Below are 18,369 nucleotides of genomic sequence, written 5' to 3' on the forward strand. Positions count from 1 at the left end.
TTATGTTATTGCTGTATGTTTTTTTATGATGAAAAATTTAAATGCTGTTTAAACTTGATAAATAAAATTGTTGTTCAGAAAAAAAAAGAAAAAAGAAGACACTAACCAGTTTGCGCAGATGGGGAACGTTCTAACACTGCGTTAAAATGCTATTAAAACTATGCTATTCCATACAGTTACAAATTCAATTGGTATAATTAACTTTTATGAATTATGAACGGTATAGCAGTTACGAGTCATTAGGTACCTTTGACCGCTGTAGCGCCCCCGTCAGGCTGATTGAGGCGAGCCTTGGTGACGTTGTAGGCGGTGTGAGTACTACCAGCCCTCAAAGTTTCAAGTCTCTACGACTTCGGTTTGGTCTGCCCGATCACTTTAAGGGGACAATGCTGATCCTGGAAAAATGTACAATTACAAAAAGTTCCAGAAACAAGAATTCTAGGAAAACAAATTCTAGGAATTTGTGTAAAACCAGCCAATCAGATTAGATCTTATACTGAATAGAGAAAGTGCTTTCAAGTTTTGTGTAAAATGCTTCATAAAATTTCTGTGAAGACGCTTATTTTTCAACAGCACTTGATCCAGTAATACTAACACTTTCTCTTCTATTCTATTCAATATAAAAAAAAAATAAATAAATGAATATGTAGCCTACTGCGTTAGATTAAACTGAGAGGGGTCATAACACTTGCATATTGTTGTCCTGCTGTTAGTTTAACTGCTTCTATTGTTCTCATTTGTAAGTCGCTTTGGATAAAAGCATCTGCTAAATGAATAAATGTGAATGTAAAATTATGCATCAGATGTTAGGAGGCAGTCAGTGGGCATAACATCGTTTCAGTTTAGCCTAACGTCTTTGCATGCTGAAACACAAATTTGTTCCATAAAACTGTGTTTGTTAACCCAGTGGATAGTAGTAGTAGTAGTAGTAGTAGTAGTACTTTATTAATCCCAGTTGGGAAATTAACTGGGATCAATAAACTACGACTACTCCATTGGGAGGAGGCACAACCCTTTCGATTTGAAATGTAATATTCAGCTGAAATATGTAAAATGGTTATGTATTTGAATGGCTATATCTGCATGTACATTTCTCACAGAGCCAGGTCTATTGAGTGGTGTCTACCAGAAGGGGGACCAATCCTCCTTCATAAGACGCGACAGAAGTCCAGGGCTCCGGATCCAGCGACTCCGGGATCCACGCGCCAGATCTTGCCGACTTCCCGCGGATTTTAATCATGCCTCTCTGTCAGTGTTTGAGAGCAGCAGGCTGACAATGATTTCCTCCGTGATTACGCACAGGGCGCGTCCCCGCGGGGATGGGGCCCCCTCTGGAGCCGTCCTCATGGCTTTGGGGGCCTCGCTTCCATTTTCCATTATTATGTGGACTACCGGAGCGACAGCGCAGAGCGAGACCTCGCAGGTTGGTGATGAGGAGGGAGCTCGCATGTTCCTCTCTGAATCTCTCTCTCTCATTTTTTTTTATTTAAAAAAACCCACAACAGACTCAGTTCTGATTCTCAGATGAAATGAGAAATTTGACAGCCTCAATTAGTCTTTAGTTCGTGCCATTGTGAGGAAATAATTATTTCTTTTACTCGTTTTTCGCTTTATTAGTTTTTTTCCCCGATCATTTACAGCGCGTTTGAGGTCTGTCGTGCGCACTTATAACAGATAAAATAAAGCATGTGTAAGATATTAGTAGATGGAAATGACATTTTAACTCTTCAGCTGTTTAAACAGATAGGCTACAACAGGAATTGACCAACAGCACTGTGATTTTTACCTCAGTGTGCAGTAATCTGGTGTTATACTGAAAGAGCTTTATGATCATATTGGAGATATAGATCTAGATGTGTGATCTTCGGCGGGTTTCTGTAGGATGTCGCGTCGCAAACAAGCCAAACCAAGAGCTCTGAAAGGTAAGTGAACCTCCTCCTGTATAACGGGCTTTCAAGAAAGGAAAATAGGGTGTCAAACAGCTTCCCACGGTATATGCATGTGCTATACAACACCGTTTTTCCACAGGCAGCGCGCGTGAACGCAAACGTTTCAATGCGCGAGATTTCATGAACAACTATAAAAGCCAAAGGTTTGCGTTATGAACTACTTAATGTATCTGAGTGGCTATTTACAAAGGTCAGAATGAATTGGCAACAGGAAGTAGAATGCCATTCTGCTCTGTGTTTTATGTCTGTGGGTTTCATTGCATATGTGTAAGTGATGACATATGATATGGATGTTAAATTGGCATGCAAGTTTGGAGTGACGCATCACGTGACTGGAGCTTACCATGAAAGTGGGCGACAACCAGTAGGATAAATATCACGACACATCGATTGACCATTACAACATGGACTTGATAATCACTAAGCCAGAGACTTTACCAATGATGATATTCTTTATATGTCGCAATGGATTTAATAACTTATGCTTGAAAATAAAATCACACACAATGGGGTGAATCAGATTTTTTTTTTTAATGAATTCATTTATTATTATTAATTTAGTTAATTTTAAGAATAGTTATGTCATATTTCTCTGTTATTTCAGACAGGTATTCTGTTTTATTAAATTATTTTGACATTTTGAATGAGCACTATAAAGTAATGCTGTCTATGTTATAATTCCACAAAGGAGTCAGAAACAAACTTGCTGGTACATTAGAACCACTTTATATCAAGTGTCTTTAACTTCTAGGGTAAGATGAGGTAACATGAGTAACATGATGAGATAGTCTCTGGGAAATGGTGATCTAAGTTGAATATCAAAGTTTAGTGTCGATTTGAAGAGTTCAGATGCAAAAGCCTCTAAGTGCCATCTGAAATTTTCTTCTAGAATGATCATTTTTATAAAGCTTGTAGCCTATATTTAAGTTCAGTAATTTCACTTAAATGACAATTAATAGGTCATTTGCATTGCCATTTAAGTGAAATTACTGAACTTACTTATACGAGCTTGATAAAAATGATCATAGAAGAAAATTTCAGATGGCACTTAGAGGCTTTTGCATCTGAACTCTTCATTTGTTAATGAGGGATTTGTGGAGTATTTGTTTTATTATTATTGGCAAAACTGCACAGGAGGCCCTGAGTTACTTGTTGTTTCTAGTGTTATTATATTTAATTGTAAACTTATTGTAATTCATGGGGTTATTATTATTGAATAATTCCATGAGTTAGATGCACATTTCATCTTCGCTATTCATTAATATCTATAGGCTCATTGAGTGAAATGAAGCAATTTGAATATTATGACATATCTCTTTAATTCACATATGGGCAATTAAACATGTATATATTCACATCCTTGTAAATAAGTAAATAAATTTACCTTTTAAGATGATTCTCTTTGCCTGGATTCTGCTTTGTCTGTCATCGGTTAGGTTCAGCTTTTCAACTGAATTGCCAAAAAACGAATTTAAATAGAATTTAATTATCTAAATATTCAATTTAATAGTAAATGCACATTGTTCTTAATGGGGGATTCTTCCCTCATCTTACCCCGCTAACAGTTAATGATAATTGGTTAGAGTTTATTTTAAGTGTCAGTATTACAGTATATTTATACATTTATGGACTGAGTAATAATATTTAACTATGTACTTAGGGTTATAGGATTAGGGTTTGGTTTAGGTATGGTTGCATGTAATTTTGTATACTTTGTAGTTATTTCTACAAAGTGTACCAATGTGTACCAATGACACTGTAAAATAAAGTGTTACGTGATAATTTTATACAAATCTTGTTTACATCTTTTTATGCTGTAAATGCATCTACTTCTGTAACTAACTACAGCTGTAATTCATTTCTGTAATGACATCTATAATAATTACAATATTATATTGTCAATACTGCTACCCCTTAACTCTACTCATACCATTAAACCTGTCCTAACCTGACCCGGATCCTCCTCAATAACAGCACAAGTGTTTTCAACACAACAAGTTCACTGTACTCTATATTTTTACGTAACTAGTTAAAGACACCTAATATTAAGTGGGGCCTTATATACAGCTGTAATTACATGCTGTTTTTTAATAGTACAATGTAAAAACATGTATGTACATAATAAGTGCATTGTATCAAATGATTAATTTAAATGTTAGTACATACTAGTAGTTCAAGACACATAATATAAAGTGATGAATTCTTATGAATATTAGCTACTTGAATTTAGTTGATTTTTTGATTTTCCTTGTTGCAACTATACACACACATTTGACATTTAGCATTTTTATCCAAAACAACTTTGCATTTTCAACATCTACATTTTATCAATACATTCATTCCTTGGTAATTTCACGCAGTGTGTTGGTGTTGCTAGTGCCATGCTCTGCTGTTTGAGCTGTAAAGAAACACTTATATACCGTCTTCTTACACTGTTCACATTGTAAACGCTCTGGCACTGGATGAGTGAAGTGTGTGTGTGTGATGGAGGAGAATATGTAGAGGTGATGGAGGTCAGTGGGCACTGAGTGTGAAATCTTCTGTCATGGAGACTGAATGTGGATTAAATACGATACGAGTTGTGAGTTTGATCTTGGGGGGAGAGAATTCATACATACATTTATTTTTATTTTTTTTTGCAAAAGGCCATTTTAATATATAATGTGCTGGACAAGGGTGACAGCGTTATTACTTAAGGGAATACATGTCCACAGGCCAAAGACATACATCATCCGCTCGTATGCAAACACTTTCTCCTCTCATGCTGACATTTACTCAGAGCTGCACATCTGCATCACACACACACACACACACGCACACACACTCACACACGCTTGCTCACACACACACACACACACACACACACACACACACACACACACACACACGCTTGCTCACACACACACACACACACACACTCACACACGCTTGCTCACACACACACACACACACACTCACGCACACTCACGCATGCACGCACGCTCACACACACACACACACACACACACACGCACACACACACACACACACACTCACGCACGCTCACACACACACACACACACACACACACACACTGTCCTCCGCTGTGTTTTGCAGTATTCTCTGTGCTACTGTAGATTCTCTGTGTCTGTGAGACAGGGCTCCTGATGGCCATAAACGAGAGTGCCTTTATTTCTGTACATTAGTTGGATGCTTGTTGAGGAGCATTATATATAAAATACCAGCTCTACTATTTTTCACAAATCATGCAAATATTTTGACTGTATTAGATTACTTATCTGTAGCTTTCTGGCTGATAAATGGACATCATTTGTAATCTTTTCAGAAATCTGTGAACATCTTAAAGGGTTACTTCAGGATTTAGCATTAAGCTTTGTATTAGTAGAAAACCTGTAGTATTTTCGAATTACCGTGCTTTCCACCCTCATATCCCCCTGAGACAAGAGATTTATGTATTTTTTGTCTGGAAAAAATCCTCCGATGACGCAAAAATCGTCATATTGCGTCATCGGAGGATTTTCTGGCCAGAGGCTAAAGACTACAGCCAGTAGATGGCGTTGTTCCGCATGTTTTCAGCCCGCCCATAGAGGGAGGGATCTCACTCACAGAATGTACACAGTGTCAGCCGTTTTTCTTTGGAAGCTAAGCTAGCAGGCTCTTGTTCTGTGGAGAAAGCTGAGTAGTAGGAGAAAGCTGAGTAAGTAGGGAAAACCATCCTCCTTTTCCCGGACTTGTCCGGCGGGCGAGATCGTTCAAAATGTCCGGGATTCAGCTTTTGCGTTCTGCGGTCGCCATTCATTGTTTACATGCACACCTTTTGTTTCAATCTAACTGAATTCATTCCGATTGGTGAATCTGAATGTAGTGTTTACATGAACGCTAAACAAGTGATCGGTTGATGTGCGTTTTAACATTGCTAAGAAAATTCCCGCTCCTCCGTGAGAGATGCGAGACACGGCGCGTCTCAGTAATGACGCCACCGGCCTCGCGCCGTTCTCCCGTCAGCCTCATCCTGCTCGCCACAGTAAACATGATGAATGGCGACTGTAGAACGCAAAAGCCGAATCCCGGACATTTTGGGCGATCTCTAAATCCCTCGCAAACTCATCACGTAGGCTAGTCTTGTTGTTTGTTTTCAACTGCGCTCCCTTACCGGTAGGCGTGGCCTCCTAAGGCAGCGAAGCAAGTGCATTCTGGGAGTTGTTGTCTTTCATCCACATAAGCCAAAAATACATTTTCTGGCTTTTCTCAGTCTAGAAAGCTCCAAATTAAAAAATTTCTTCACATTTCTTCTACTTAAATGACCTATTTTAAATACACATTCATCTTCCCAGAGGTGAAGTATCCCTTTAAGTGTTCGGCTGTTGTACATGGCCATGTCTTAATAATAAATTATGTTATGCATGCATTGTGTATACAAGGGATAATCCGCTTTAGAAAGAACCACCTGACGCAAAGTGCATTAAAGTCGTGTAATGCACAGCTAGCCATGGTTTATGCTGTTTATACCATGATTACTGGCCAACCCTGACAAGTTAAAGCTGACATTGATGTTTGCAGTGCAAAATGTTATTGACAGTTATTTTTGTCAGCTTTGACTCATGAGATCTAACATTCTGTACCCTTTAAATCTGGCACAGAGACAAGTATAGTGCGCTAAGATTACTTTTATTTGAGTTATAAAGTTTATTTAAATCATTTCTCGAGAGAGAGCGAGGTGAATGTGTGAATTACCTGCGTCTGTGCAGCGTCTCTTGTTTGTGTGATATGCAATAAACAACCAAGAGCTGAGTCAGTGTGCGTCTTTATTTTCCATCCTCCATCATGAACCGGGACCAACAACGTCACAACAGGATACATACCGTATATGACATTTCACCGTAATATCTCTCTCCTAACATTGAAGCTGTGAGTTTAATTTCTTCAAAAACAGCCGTTACACCTCGTTGCTAAGAAATATAATCTAGGAATTCAGTAGCTAAGATAAATAATATGTTTTTGTGTATGCACTGCACAATCTCCCATCTCTGTGTGCGAGTGTGTGTGTGTGCGCGCTTCAATAAAAGCAGCACATTAATATAGAACAGTGATTAAACTGACTAGAACTACCTGTGCATTACATGGTTTTAACGTACCCCTTCCAGCCAACCAGAATCGAGGCATTTTATTTATTGGCAATGTCTAACTTACATACTTCAATTTTGTATTGTGTGTACATTTCTGTGCCATTTGCCATTGGATAATACAACAGCCAATGGTATTGAAGGCATTCCAGTTGACAAACATAGCGAATGTTCATAGATGTAGTTTTACTGTTAGTGGTCCGTGATGAAGTGCTCATTAACTTTTGATGTCACATTAAAATATGATGATTATCATTATCATTAGGAAGCATAACAAGTCATTAAACAGTGGTATCACTGTCCTTGTTGTGTCTTAGGAGTAATGACTTTCTGCTTAACTTCAATGGTCTTTTGCAGTGTAAAATAAAATGGAAAATATGATCACATTTTACTTCATAACTTTAAACGATGATGGTCTCGCTTTATAGCTGTGTTGTGCTTTTGTGGCCCTCCTCACACATCTATAAATCTGAAAAATGATATTGATGTATTTTTTCTTCCTTCAGTGAAAATAAATCACACACATTTATGGATCATATATATTTTAAGAACAGTACTTTGTCAAGAAGACTCTTTTAATTTCATGCAAATGCTCATTTTATTTCCTACAGTCTAGAAGTACGCTGTAAGTATAAAGTAAGTAAAACGTTTTTATAGAAGCAGTTGGGTAAGTGTTTTTTGGGTCAGTATCTCCTAATATATTCAGAAATACAGTAAAAATGAAATTCACACACAAAATGACTTGAATACATCACAAATCAAAAATATCTGTCCTAAAATCATAAACAATAACTATTTAAAGAAAATTCTTGTCAAGAAAACATAAGAAATTTGGTGTAATCATTTATTATTATTTCTTAGATAAAACATTTTAACAACGACTGCTTCACTGCTTATTGATATCTGAAAAAAGTTTTGTTCACAAAGTCAATCTCTGAAAAATGTATAGAATTCTTAAAATACTTTCCCTAATGCATTTGTGGTAGAACATAAGAACGCCAAACTACTATAGAATAATTATTGCACAATATATTTTCCACTATAAAAGCTACCTGAAGTACTTCTAAAAGTGCAATACAAACAATGACCACGTTTACACAGCAGCAAAATACGGTTGTCTTGTATGTGAGTCCTTAATACAGTGACGTTCACACACAGTTCAGATATTTACAGGAGTGAACCGCATTCTATAACCAAACACACATGTACATTTTCAGGAGGTTTCGGATGAAGTCGCAGCTCGATTTGACTCTTGTCGTGTCAAAAGTGATATGACTCCACTCACTTTGGTCACTGTCGCTATGGTTACTAGTCAGAGAACACATTGACTCATGTTTCACATTCATACTGTAATTTGCTGTTTGAACAGGACATTTCGAGATTCACACCTGGTAGTAAATGTTGTAAATCCCAAAAACTGACCATAGCCAATATGTCTATAAGTAGAAATCATTATTTAAAAAATGTATTCTAGTACAAATGAACAATTACTTATGGTTTTACACTGCATTTTTGTGCAATATCCCAAAGCTTACTTGGGAAATATGTAGCTTAAAAAAGCGGTCAGGTGTTAGTCATGTGAAGAGTCTCATTACACCTCTAGAAGTAATGATAAACTGCTGGATTTTCCCTGTCATTTTATAATATAGTTTCTGCTGCTGGGTTTACATGGGTCAGGTCTAGAAGGTTTTGTCACAGTCTTGGCAGAAAGGAGTAATTCGTCACTTTCTTACATGGATAAAACAGTGTTCACATTTAGGTTAAATGAACATTTTAAAGGTATACTATGTAACTGACAGAGGTTCACTATGTATGGCAGAGGTTAGTTGTAGAATGAGTGAGAAAGGTTGACATGGAGCCGCTAAATCTCCAACCTCCGGAGAATCACTCGTTTAAAACAAACGCCGAACAGAGGAAAGTCTGCTGGAGAAAAGAGAATGAGACAGAGCTCGTAATAAAACAAGAATCAACATTAGCTCGGCTTTTCAGAGATGGAGAGAATTGAAATGTTGTAAAAGCGACGTGGAGATGATGGTGTTTTTATTACTCAACAGGCGAGTAAGGTGATTTATTGAACAAATAAATTGGCATATGTATCTCTCTAACAGAGTTGATTGTAAAGCATTATCTATTGTGAAGAGTTATTTCATTGGTTAATGTTGTGCTGTGGTGGAATTTATTTTCAAGGAAGTACCATGTCCAGGGTTTGAAATGAACACCCGCCAACCGGCTAAATGCATGTAAAAATCAACTGTGGTGGGTAATGCTGTCAAATCACTCGCCAATTTGGCGTGTTATTATGTTTACTCACTTTGCTGGGAAAGACTGTGTAAGCCAAATCTGCGCAAATACTCAACTCGTGAGTCATCGTGATCTATTAAATACAGTGTATTGCGCAGAATCTGCAAATATTTGGCTTACTTGAACATGCCCACCACTACGCAACAAATAACGGCACGCTTGTTCGTTTGCATTGAAGCAATAGCGGAGATTAAAAAGCGTTTGGTTTACAGAAAAGACAAAAAAATTTTTTGGTCTTCTTTGTACTGTATTGATCTGTCCACTGTATCCATCTGTTGGTGATGAGGATGAAAGAGGAAGCTGGAGATGGCTCGATGACAGGATTTTGTTTAAATAAGAATGTATGAAATGTATGAATGTATGAAATCCCAAACTTTATGAAATGAATGAATAAATAAATAAATAAATAAATAAATATTTGCGCAAGCTGTGACATGGTTAATCTGGTTAATTTCTTTTTCTCTTTTTCTTTTGGCTAGTAGAAGTTCTAAAGGGCCGGTAACTTAAAAATATAGTAGCCAAAATTGTCCGGTGAGTGAAAAAGTTCATTTCAATCCCTGACTGTGTCTATTAATGGGTAAAGCTACAGTAATGTCTTCAGCTTGTCAGCTTGAGATCGTTTCCATCTAAGCTGGTAATATGTCTTAAGGCTAGTAGTCAATGTTTTGTGAGCAGAAGGATAGTCTCTCTTTTTTTAGTTATGAAAAAGAACCATATTAATCCTCATAGTCACGCAGAGCCAAAGCACAACCAAAACAATGTTCTTCTGCAAAATACATGCAGTTTGTTTTTTTACTGCTAGAGGGCCAAACGTTACCTTTTAGTTGTCTTTAAATGTGACTCTGCTTTCTTTAAAAGCTAGATTAAGGAAGACACTTACAAGTAGGGTATGCAATTTTCGGAGAGGCTAGCAATAGCAAGCTTTTTTGACAGCAAAAGATCCCACCATCCCTTCAGAGTGTTAGGGGGCAACAGTTTAGGACCCAAGGACCAGATGTTTGAAAGAAGACCCGGAGTCAGAATTATAATAAATTGAAGAAAAGTTTTACTGAAGAGAGTTTCAAGAGCTTCAAGACTCACACAGGAGTTCGTAGGCCGACCCGCTTACAGTTACAAAGATCACAGCAGTTATACCCTTCACCAAGGTCTAAGCTACGTCCTTGCTTCAGGTGCAGTTTCTGATTGGCTAAGAAATAGATAAACATAGTAATTTTCCACACATATACAGATAGACTGAAGCATATCTCCATGGATTATACGGCTAACACTCTGACCCTGAAGTTAGGCACGTCGTGACCTTCCAGGTCTCAGATTTGGGTTGCTAGGTGCCAGCATGTCCCGAACAACAACTCAGTCAATCTCCAATAATGCAGTTGTTCCTTAACCTGTAACCAAAAAGACTAACACACACACACCGACACACAGCTTTTCTAAGGTTGGATTTGGCCAGGCTCTAACTATAAACAGGAGAGTCCTGTCAAAACATCATGATAATGAGTTCTTTCTCTCAAGGAGAGCTACACTTCAGTCTGACGGGAAAGGAAGGCTTTAACAAAGAAATGGTCCCTTAAACTATAGACTTCAATGACCACTATATGTTTTAACACGTGAAGACCTTTCTCAAACACAAAACAAGTCCCTATTTCATTTCTGGAAGCTGGGATAAATAGGCAAGCACTGTTACTGCATTCAGATATCAAATACAGACATTAGAGAATACATGAAAATAACATTTCAGTAATCACACTGGTAACTTCTATAACAAAGTAAAATCTCCAGAGAAGTCATTCAACTCATTTGATATTTAGAAGGAAACATATTGATTAATACCTTGATTATAATCACTCATTACATGTACATTGAAGCAGCAGTGGATTCCAGAATCCTCCCCCTTCAAGAGCGTCTCCAAAACACATGATCGTGTACAGTAGAGTCTGCAAAGAGTCACACGAGAGACGGCGTTAAACTACCGCAAGTCTCAAAGCACATAACATTACAATAATAATGAACAAACAACTTGAAGAGCAGTGACCTCGAAACGTGGACATAGAAACGTATAAATCCGAGTCACAAACCGCTCTGAGTATAACGTCACGGGTTTCCATCTCTTCCTGATTACAGTAGTTATGTTGTGAAAGCAGCATAAGCTGGTTGTTTTGGGTGAGGAGGAACTGTAAAAGGCGGCTGCTGTTTCGTTTGCGGTACTCTGTGACTAACGTCTGTCTAATTCACGGCATGAAACACGCTCATGACGTGTGATATCTGCGCGGAGGTATGGAAATGCATATCGACAGGCAGGTAGGCATCGTATCGTTGCTTTTGTATGCAATGACTGGATGAACATTTTATGGTCCTACGCCTTCCACAGACAATATACATACATATATATATATATATATATACACACACACACACACACACACATATAAATACTTTTAGACCACTTAACTTGAAGAGACTTTGAACCAGCATAACAAAACAATTACTGGAACAAATCGCCTACCCTGCCTTTAATGCTTAAAGATCAGGGATGCAAAGGTAGTTTGAAATAAGACTGAGCCAAAGAGCATGAGTATAATTCCATCAGCTCTCCAGTCTGTCGGTCTGAAATACACTGCCAGACTCTTCAGTATAACTCCACTGGTGACTCAATTAAATTATATTTTTGCATTTAGATGATCTTGGTTTTGGATCATTTGGCTGATGTTTGATACATCTTTGTGCTTGACCAGAAAGCCTTCCTTTTGCTTCTATTGTGTGTAATGGAGGACTTTTTGTTCTGCACTGTCAGTCAGTGCCAGCGAGCAGCGGGGAGGTCCCGTCAGGCGTCCCGTTCCTCTGTGCCAGGGAATGAAAGTGCAGATAGTGGAGGTATAATGGAGACCGCAGGGGTAGAGCTGAAGTCTCCTCGCAGAAAGCTTCATTTCTCATGAAGCAGGTGGGAGTCTTTGTTCTCCTCCTGCTCATAAAATCCATTTAGTTCTGTACACCTGGCATACAGGAGGAACATTTTCGGTTTAATGGGTAGAGAATGAGGCTGTAATGAAGTGGCAGACACATTTTGCAGCACAAACTGTGTGGATGGAAGACATTGGTACCTGTAAAAAGCACTTTATTGGCATTTAAAGACGTTGTTTTTGGTCTTTTAGTGTAGGTTACATATTCGCTGGAAAGTTGGCATTTGTACAAAAAAATGTAAGGATTTGTTTTTAGAAATCATATCAAACAAACATACTGTAACCATCATAGACATTGGGGAAGCACCAGAGGGGGTTGTGTCCTCATCAATATTAATGGTCAACAAATATGGATTTTTCTGCTTTCTGTTATGGGCTTTAAAGGACATCAGCTAATAGTCAAATTCTCGTTCTCTGTGACAGAAGAGCACCAGAGCCATAGGCAGACTGCTATTTTAAATGGTAATGCTTTATTCTGTTCTTTCAGCATTGAAAACTCTGTGTATTTGTAAAATATATGTGGTGAGTGATTTACATACAGATGGAGGTTTGATATAAAGTAGAAAAGTAGAATAAAAGAGAAGTTTAAAACATCTAAATCAGCTGATATAAAGGTAAGCGGCGTGTTTAACTGTCCGTAACACTTCAAAGCAATATAAGGAAACTACATGGTTCCATTTAAGGCCAAATAGTCAGTAAACCAATTGCTGGTTAAAATAATTGTGCTGTTTTAAATGCTAATAGTGCAGATAACACACACTCCACTGTTGCTGTATGGTTGTTTAAGGTCAAGAAACGTGACATTTTTATAACATTTCTCTCACAAAGCTGTCCAATTCTAGGTCATGGGTGTCCAAGCTCGGTCCTGCTGGGCTGCTGTCCTGCATAGTTTAGTCCTGCAGAGTCTGGTCTACAATCATGGCATCTGTTTGACACAAAATGCTAAAGAAACATAGCAAAAAATAAATGTTCCAATGTCGCTTTAGGGTTTTCCCCTTTTCAGGCTTCAACAAACTCCAAACAGAGGAGAGTCTGCTGGAGAAAAGAGAAATGTGACAGAGCTCGTAATAAAACAAGAATCAACATCGGCTTGGCTTTTTTGGAGATGGCGAGAACAGAGATTTGAAATATGTATGAGTGTATAGTGTATAAGTGGTTATATATCTCTTAAGCCTATAAGTGAATGTTCAAGTGTAGCTTCTTGAGTGTGGAGTAAACTAATTTATTCCTCAAAGATCTCTCTTTATCCCAGTTTGCGTATTATTTATCTTAAACAGAATGCAAGATGAGAGTGAGTGTGTTCCATATAGTCATATTTACCAAATTTCAGCAGTCTGTACCAATTACAGTGAAATTTCATAATATCTATTCCGATACCACAGCAAAAATGTATTTGCTGTTAAACACACTCCATTTAACTTTTTAACTATAAATAATTAATAATTAAATTAATAATTATAAAGAGCCTTTTAACATTTTTCAATTAAATACACTTTGCTTCAAAAAAAGACAAGTAAATAAGAAAATGAAGAAGAAAACAAAAAACTAATTGGAAGCAATAGACAAAAAAGCACTGTAATGTTCAAAGTACATTCACTTTAGATCTAAATTAGATATCCTCCTGGGACCCAGAAAAAAAAAGTTTTTTGAATTTATTTTTTTTCCATGTCATCACACTGTTTAGATCACAATAAACAAATGGTAAAAAAACATTTTTGCTAAATAATATTTTATTCATAAGTTATGCTATGTCCTCTGTAGTGGACGCCAGGACTAAGTTGTTTAAAAAATAAAATGACATGAAATTATATCCTCCTGGGACCCAGAAAAAAAAAGTTTTGTGAATTTAGTTTTTTTCCATGTCATCACACTGTTTAGAGCACAATAAACAAATGGTAAAAAAACATTTTTGAAAAATAATATTTTATTCATACGTTATGCTATGTCCTCTGTAGTGGACGCCAGGACTAAGCTGTTTAAAAAATAAAATGACATGAAATTATATGTATAGGCAAAAACAATGGGATTTTTTTTTTCAATCACCAATAAATTTTGGGGTTTCAGGATTTATTCCAACCAAAATTTGTATAAAGATTATTCTCAACTATGTTATGAAAGAAATAACGGAATGAATTGATACACCATTTTACATTATGCAATATGTGGGTAAAATGTCCATAAATTAATATTCCCATTCAATGCAATGTATATATAAACTGTATCTAATTTGCACCTTAATGTGTTCTTGGAGCAACATTTAATGAAAAAAGAAGTGTAATAATTGGAGTAATAATTGGCAACATTTTAATAATAATATCTAATATTTTATAGGAATATTGATGTATAATTTATTTCCATATTCACTTGTTGTGTCTCACAAAATGCCTGATAAACATGATTTAAGTCCTGGTGTCCTCTACAGTGGACATGTGTGAAATCAACGCCCTGTTCTGTAACAGAAAATATTTTTTTTATTTGAAACCCCATAACATTTTCCTGAGATGTTGTTTTATGAAATACAATTTGAAAAGTAGTCCAATTTAAATTATAATTACAATATATTATCATATTTCCATAAGAATGCTACATTTGATCACTAAATTAATGTCAGACATTTTTAAAGACCAAGGAGAAGTTGTTTTCATGGTGAAACCTCCAAACATTTGGTATCTCTGAAAAGTCCTGAATGTGCTCTTTACAGGACACCCAGGTTGTGTCATGTGACATGTATGATGTCAGAGAAATTCACTAAAATATAATGTCCACTACAGTGGACAAAAGTCTATTCTTGGGTCCCAGGAGGATATGTATAGGCAAAAACAATGGGATTTTTTTTTCAATCACCGATAAATTTGGGGGTTTCAGGATTTTTTCAACCAAAATTTGTATAAAGATTATTCTCAACTATGTTATGAAAGAAATAACGGAATGAATTGATACACCATTTTACATTATGCAATATGTGGGTAAAATGTCCATAAATTAATATTCCCATTCAATGCAATGTATATATAAACTGTATCTAATTTGCACCTTAATGTGTTCTTGGAGCAACATTTAATGAAAAAAGAAGTGTAATAATTGGAGTAATAATTGGCAACATTTTAATAATAATATCTAATATTTTATAGGAATATTGATGTATAATTTATTTCCATATTCACTTGTTGTGTCTCACAAAATGCCTGATAAACATGATTTAAGTCCTGGTGTCCTCTACAGTGGACATGTGTGAAATCAACGCCCTGTTCTGTAACAGAAAATATTTTTTTTATTTGAAACCCCATAACATTTTCCTGAGATGTTGTTTTATGAAATACAATTTGAAAAGTAGTCCAATTTAAATTATAATTACAATATATTATCATATTTCCATAAGAATGCTACATTTGATCACTAAATTAATGTCAGACATTTTTAAAGACCAAGGAGAAGTTGTTTTCATGGTGAAACCTCCAAACATTTGGTATCTCTGAAAAGTCCTGAATGTGCTCTTTACAGGACACCCAGGTTGTGTCATGTGACATGTATGACGTCAGAGAAATTCACTCAAATATAATGTCCACTACAGTGGACAAAAGTCTATTCTTGGGTCCCAGGAGGATATATTAAAGCTACAAGAACAGTGTGTCATGTTGTTTTTCAGACAGACAGATCAAGTTCAGTACACTCAAAGTTTCACCTTAAAGGTCCCGTTCTATGTGATCCCATGTTTCAAACTTTAGTTAGTGTGTAATGTTGTTGTTAGAGTATAAATAATATCTGTAAAATTATAAAGCTCAAAGTTCAATGCCAAGCGAAATATTTTATTTAACAGAAGTTGACTACAAAAAACGGCTGGATTGGACTACACCCCTCTACTTCCTTCTTTAATGATGTCACTAGAACCGTAACCTCCGCCCACAGGAACACAGGCGTATTGATGGCGAAATGTCAACAGACGTGGTTGATGTTTATCTATAATCGGATACCGCAAAAGTTTAATTCGAAGTTGTTAGTTTGCTCTGTCCATTTCACCACGGACTGTTTTTCTAACCTGGGATAATATCAAGCAGGGAAATAACCTTCTCTCAGCGTTTCATACTGACGAAGGGGGCAATTTCAACTATATTCCAGCAAGCGGTAAGTAGTGATTTAATATGGAAGTAGCGATCACTCTTCACATCGTTTCTCTTAGTAGGATGAAAATAATCTTACTTAAACTGTGATTAATATACAGAAAGCGATCAAAGAACAATCCCTTTCCAATCGGCCAAGCTGTCAATCACACAGCGCGAGTTTATCTGGACACTTGCCAAAACTCGTTATGAAATCAATGACGCTGTTACACTGCACAACGAAGCTCTTACTGTATTTATATACCTCATGTTTGCATTGGTGAAATCATTAGTGAGTGCAGAAACTGCGTTGCAATGATAAGATCTTTCACGCGATCAACAGGCTGTCATCTGCTCAATGCTCATCACTGCAACCTTTTATGTGATGGGAATAGATCTAAATACTTAAAAAACTTCTCACGATTCGTTAATCCAGATAGCTGTAATAGTAAAAACGTATAATAGCTGTAATAGTAAAAGTTTTCCAGATAGTTCCACATGTAATGCCAGATATTTCATATGCAAGCATGTCAGCCAATCACAGCAGAGGGCGTTTACACTGAAGTCTCACAGCAGACACGCCCCCTCAAACAGAGTGTTCAAACCAGGGAATGAAATCAGGCTAGGAAATATGCCTTTTACTTCTAAATTATAAAAAAATTTGATCTAAAAAACATACTAACATTATAAGGGCACCCCTGGAAACATTATTAAATAATAAAAATAATCCATGGAATGGGACCTTTAATAAACTAGGTAGGCAGACAGGCGATAGCAAACACAACTTAACGTAGCAGTGGTCGGACAGGGAATGAAGGCAAGGGCACAACTTTAAGTAACAAACTCAAACGAGATGATTAATAGCTGGTACAAATGAACTAATAATGGTGAGCATGGTAACAAAGGAGTGGCGGGAAAACTGAACAAAGGAAAACGTGACTAATGAAAAACTGAACATAATAGTGACACAGTGAGTTTTTTCCACTTATTAGTTCTGTTTAAATATTTTTTACAACTTAATTGACATTTACACTTCAAGAGTTTTTTGAAGCGTGTATCCACGTGTTTTTTGACCTTTTCAGTTGAAAATGCAAGAATGAAGCTAGCAGTTGTTAAATGTATCAGCATTTTACTGAAATTTAATGCAATGAATTTATCTAGCTCATAAAGTTTAGATATAAGAATCCAGCACTTTTAGAAACGTCTCCCAGAGATCACCATCACTTTTCAAATATCCATTATGAGGAGACGTTATGGCTTAATGTGTCCCTGCTCTTATTTTTTCTTTGTATATGTGTGCTATGAAAGCCAGCCCAGATGGATAATGTATTTGTGAATCTGATTTGCACACGGTGGTGCAGCAGAGATCTTTGTGCTGGCATATGGATGTGAGGTGTGGTGCTTGAGTAGATGAATGCCTCCTGTCATGATGGTGGCGTTCAGCGGCGCTGAGCAGTATTCAGGTCATGACTGAGTCCAGCGGATCTGCTGCTTCATTTGTCTCATGTAAAGGTCAGCTCTCATGTGTGTTTATTTTAAAGCTCATATGGATGATGGTACCTGGAGCCTGTCAACCGTTAGCGAGCCATGTAGTGCTGGTGTGAAGACATAAATACAGTACAACGGACGATGAAGGCGTCTGATATTTCAGGCCAAAAATGGCCAAACTGATATTTCATGTTGGAGAGTTGTTTCTTTCAAACATTCACTCTCATCTGAGAGATTTTAGAAAAGCGTTCTGACCTTACGTTCACATGCCCCTAGCAGAAAATGCATGCTAATAATTTTAACGAAATTAGAGGGATCTTAAAAATGTCATGCTGTTTTGTTTAGTACTGTCCTGAATAAGCTGTTTCACAGATGTTTACATACTGTGTTGTCCACAAGACAAAATAATAACTGAATTTACACAAATCAACAAATGTTGCAAAAGTTTACACCC

The 18,369-nt window shown here is 36.8% G+C and overlaps 1 protein-coding gene across 3 annotated transcripts in view; it reads left to right on the plus strand.

The window, feature by feature from the left end:
- The first annotated feature begins 1,258 nt into the window (after window positions 1–1,258).
- Window positions 1,259–18,369, plus strand: part of LOC307161392 (zinc finger protein 521) — a 99,726-nt gene continuing 82,615 nt past the window's right edge. The window contains exons 1-2 of one of the 3 annotated variants that reach the window (XM_079876061.1): window positions 1,259–1,423; window positions 1,870–1,922. In XM_079876061.1, the coding sequence (XP_079732187.1) occupies window positions 1,320–1,423; window positions 1,870–1,922 (157 nt within the window). In that variant the 5' untranslated portion in view covers window positions 1,259–1,319. Of the gene's footprint in view, window positions 1,923–18,369 lie in introns of all 3 variants that reach the window. The other 2 variants (XM_079876059.1, XM_079876060.1) reach the window with 2 other exon arrangements.

Source organism: Squalius cephalus, assembly GCF_949319135.1.
Source record: "Squalius cephalus genome assembly, chromosome: 7".
NCBI lineage: Eukaryota > Metazoa > Chordata > Actinopteri > Cypriniformes > Leuciscidae > Squalius > Squalius cephalus.